Source organism: Lactuca virosa, chromosome 3 (assembly GCF_052849685.1).
Source record: "Lactuca virosa cultivar CGN04683 chromosome 3, Lactuca_virosa_CGN04683_v6, whole genome shotgun sequence".
Lineage (NCBI taxonomy): Eukaryota > Viridiplantae > Streptophyta > Magnoliopsida > Asterales > Asteraceae > Lactuca > Lactuca virosa.
Genome location: NC_136428.1, coordinates 153,078,110 through 153,082,625, shown reverse-complemented (window position 1 = coordinate 153,082,625; position 4,516 = coordinate 153,078,110). Strand labels below are relative to the sequence as shown.

Sequence of the window (4,516 nt, the reverse complement as noted above, 5' to 3'; positions counted from 1 at the left end):
GACTACTCACTGTGTTGATGTTCTTGCATTACATAAAAGCAAGATGTTTTCATGGACTTTACTTCTATATCTCATTGCCGCTTGTAGATTAGCAGTGATATCTCAAATTGTTGTTTTACTTTCAAATATTGTTTCATTCTTGGAGATTATCTTATCTTGTTCATGTTTCCTTTAAAGACACGGCAATGAGCATATTACTAAACCCCATCATCCCATGATATTTATTTACTTTTATTTTCAAACTCAACCATAGCTTCACATATACCATCTTGAGTTTTGTTGGGAGGAGAGATATACTAATATGATTAAAATTTGGATTTTTTCCCTTGTATAAGTTACCTATTAGGGCGCACAATGTCATGCCTTGATGGAGAAACCACACCGCAAATATCGAACATCCGAGACGGTGTTCCCGCATCCTGCTTCCACCCATTTTCCTTTTTTCCTTCTTTATGTTCATCACAAACCGGAAGAATCACCCCGGTGGTATTTCTCTTCCCTCCATCTATCCACCAATGAGTTTATTTCCTTATAATGTCCTACCATCGTGGACCCATGGTCTTTCACCCACACCGTATGCCCTTATTTAAGAGCATTAATAATAATAGGGATTTACTTGTATTATTTTATAATTCAATTACTTTCATCATTCATTAGTTCATAAAATATATTTTTCTCTTTCACGATTGGATTCCTAATTAAGTTATTATAGTTTTTTTTTATTTAAATAACCATGTTTGACCTCAATTTATAGATCCCACAAAAACCCATTTGGATTTGCTGGCTTTCAGCCATTTATTTTGTTGTTTTTCTTCTTCTAGACGAGGAGAGTGGTTCTTGTCTGCTGATAATAGAAAGCAAATGTTCGTTTTGTTTAATCACACATCACCCCAAAGACTCCGATTGTTTAAAAATTAAAAGAAAAATAAATAAATAATTAAATAAAAACCTTCTCTTCACTCTCTTCAATTATCTTTATCTTCCCATTTCTCCTCCCCTCTTTCTCTCTCCATCTTCATCTTCTCTTTATGCTCACAACAAAATATCCCAAAACATATACATATACATATATTTATGTACAAAGTTTTGATTTTTGATGGATCTACAGATCTAACCCATCTAAACTCACATGGGTTTGCTCTAAACTCATTCAGATCTCCATCTTTTTCATTTGTTATGATCCATTAGCTTACAAAAAACCACACTTGGAAAAAAAGCCTAACTTTCAACTGTAAGTCTTCAATCTTCTTCTTTAACTTTTCTCTAAAATGGGTGGCCTATCTTTCATTATTTTATCGTTTTTCATCTTCGTATTTCAATTTTCTTACTGGGTTTTTCAGCAATCTTTAATTTTTCCCCTTGCAGCAGTTGTCTTTTTAAAGATTCAGCTTAATTAGGTCATGAATCATGATCCTATTTGTCCATATAGTTTTTGATTCTTTAGTTTACCCTATGCAGGAAACTCGAAACTCGATAAAAGAAGATTCTGTGTCGATACACTCTTGTTTCACATCCATTTTCGGATGTTGATAAATCATCAAATCGGTGGTAACTTGTGGTGAAATGAGGGATGTTATCAACATTGATAAACTTTCTAAAAGCCTGTTGGCGACCCTCCGATCGTTACCCATACACCGGTTCCGACACAGCCGGAAAACAAGACGGACTTCTTTGGTATAAAGACCTCGGCCACCATTTAAATGGCGAGTTCTCCATGGCTGTTGTTCAAGCCAATATGTTACTCGAAGATCAAAGCCAGATTGAATCCGGTTCTTTAAGCTTTCTCGATTCTGGCCCCTATGGAACTTTTATCGGCGTCTACGATGGTCATGGTGGGCCCGAAACATCGCGTTATGTCAACGATCATCTTTTTCAAAATCTCAAAAGTAAGTCAAAACTCAAAACAAAACCCAAATCAATAAAGTCACTAGTAAGCAAGTAGAACATGAAATTGATGTTAATTTGTATGGGGTTTTTTAGGGTTTACTACAGAACAACAGTCGATGTCGATTGATGTTATACAGAAGGCGTTTCAGGCAACTGAAGATGGGTTTTTGTCGATTGTTGCTAAACAATGGATTGTGAAACCTCAATTAGCTGCTGTTGGATCTTGTTGTTTAGTTGGTGTGATTTGTAATGGCGTTCTTTACATTGCGAATGCTGGTGATTCACGAGCTGTTTTAGGTAGAGTTGTGAAGGCGACTGGTGAAGTTATTGCGATTCAATTGTCCACTGAACATAATGCGAGTATTGAATCTGTAAGACAGGAGCTTCATCGATTGCATCCTGATGATCCTCAGATTGTTGTCTTGAAACATAATGTTTGGCGTGTCAAAGGCCTTATACAGGTATCATCATCATCATCATCATCATCATCCTTTCTTTCTTTTATTCAATTTTTGTATGTTTTTTGCATTGTTTTTATCCTTTTTCATGTATGATTCACTCGATGAATGTTTTCTTTTTATTTAGAATAGCAATGTAAGGTCACGTAACTTTTATTTGTACATATTAAGTTCTTAAATATACAAAAACATCTCAATTAGGTCATTGGGCAATTAGTTGACCAAGTCAAAATCTCGACATGTTGATAAATTGCTTATATGTATCTTAGTTAAATCTAAATATACACTCTAAATGTTTTTATTTTTACTTGCATATATTACCAATTTAAATGCACATTTATAAAGTTAACATACTAGTGATTTTGGTATAAAATTTTTAAAGAAAATCACACGGTTTGGGGGTGTTTAGAAATTTGTTGATATTCTTGCAATAGTAACATTTAATTTTTTTGATAACATTTTGTATTTTGTATTTTTATTTTTTTCCAAATTATATTGCAGATATCTAGATCTATAGGTGACGTATACCTCAAAAAAGCAGAATTTAACCGTGAACCCTTATACGCCAAATTTCGGCTCCGCGACCCGATCCGACGACCCATATTAACCGCCGACCCGTCAATATCGACCCATGAACTCCAACCGGATGACCGATTTCTCATATTTGCATCCGATGGTCTTTGGGAACACCTCACCAATCAAGAAGCCGTTGATATAGTTCAAAATCACCCAAACAATGTAACATTTTTTTATTACTTTATCTAGACATATATTGTAACATTTTTTTTTTTTTTGTACATTTTTTAATTTTTTATGATACAGGGAAGTGCTAGAAGGCTAGTGAAAGCAGCATTACAAGAAGCAGCTAAAAAGAGAGAAATGAGGTATTCAGATTTGAAGAAGATTGAGAGGGGCGTAAGGCGTCATTTTCACGATGACATCACCGTTGTAGTTGTGTTTCTTGATTCAAATTTAGTGAGTAAAGCAAGCTCATGTAAAGGGCCGAATTTATCTTTAAGAGGGGGTGGTGTCAACCTGGCGGCAAAAACTTTGGCACCACTGTCAACCACCACAGAGATCGGTAGCACCACCACTGCTGCCGCCACAGCCACGGCCATGTGAGTTGTGGGTATTGGGTAGTTTTTATGAATCTCTAATTTTAATTCTTTGATGTACAAGGTAACATTTTAACTCGAACCCATGTTTGTTTATTTTGGTTTCTTGAGAGATAAAAGAAGAAATGGTAGAAGAATCTGGGAAAAGATAGAATTTTCAGGTGTCTGTCATTATCGTGTAAATGCTGTAAAACCATGTTGTTAGAAATTGAGAATCGTTTTTTCGATTCAGTAACAATCTTTTTTGGGATTTGTGTGATTTATTGGTTCTGGGGACGATGTGAAATTTGATTTTTAGGGATTGATTGATCGATCACTGCAAGTTTACATTGTTCTTTGTATTATATGCTTGATGGATGCCTCTTTTGATGTTGTTCTTCGTTGATTTGGGCTATATGTATTTGTTCATTGTTTTAGACATGAAGTCGATTTTTTTTATATATTTATTTATTTATTTTAGACATGCCTCTTGTTCTTATAGCATCTCTGATGGTAAATTAAGGAGTAATCTAACCAATATTAATATTATATTTTTTACCGAAATAACCATTATTTTTTTAGTTTAGTAAAATGACCACAATGAATTCTGGAGTCTTATGGACAAGCAAGCCCATTCCAGAATTCAGTCCAATATTCTAGACTAGAAATTCCGGAGTGGGTTTTTGTAGTGTGTTCATTTTTATAATGTGTTTATTTTGGAGTGACATTCCGGAAGTGTGTTCGTTTTAAATTAATGGCTGGTCATTTGTGGTGTTTATATTTTTGTGTTTAATTATGGTTAAGTGGTCGTTAACTTTTATATGATTTATGGAAAAAAATTGTATTACAAAAACAAATAAATCTAGTGCAAATGTACCTTTACTTTTTTCTTGTAACCCATACAATTTGTGCAATTTTCCTTATATATGAATTGGCCTAGGGTTTGGGTGCTACCCTTTATGCTCACAAGCCAAAGGTCAACATAGACTATTGTAGTATGTTTGTGCCCTTCAAACTCTAAAGGGGGCTACTATGAGTTTGTGGATATGGGCTTGCATAACTATAAACGAAGATACA

At 34.5% G+C, this 4,516-nt stretch overlaps 1 protein-coding gene across 1 annotated transcript; it reads left to right on the top strand.

The window, feature by feature from the left end:
• The first annotated feature begins 973 nt into the window (after positions 1 to 973).
• Positions 974 to 3,787, top strand: LOC145166726 (putative protein phosphatase 2C 46). The gene is made up of 5 exons (XM_079085755.1): positions 974 to 1,231; positions 1,459 to 1,886; positions 1,981 to 2,348; positions 2,847 to 3,083; positions 3,168 to 3,787. The coding sequence occupies exons 2-5, from the start codon at positions 1,571 to 1,573 to the stop codon at positions 3,465 to 3,467; spliced, it is 1,221 nt and encodes a 406-aa protein (XP_078941881.1). The 5' UTR covers positions 974 to 1,231; positions 1,459 to 1,570; the 3' UTR covers positions 3,468 to 3,787.
• Positions 3,788 to 4,516: the final 729 nt, after the last annotated feature.

Coding starts and splice junctions, on each gene's coding strand:
- LOC145166726 (XM_079085755.1), top strand. CDS start 1,571: ATGTTATCAACATTGATAAACTTTCTAAAAGCCTGTTGGCGACCCTCC. Junction 1,887..1,980: donor TCTTTTTCAAAATCTCAAAA/GTAAGTCAAAAC, acceptor GGGGTTTTTTAG/GGTTTACTACAGAACAACAG. Junction 2,349..2,846: donor GTGTCAAAGGCCTTATACAG/GTATCATCATCA, acceptor ATTATATTGCAG/ATATCTAGATCTATAGGTGA.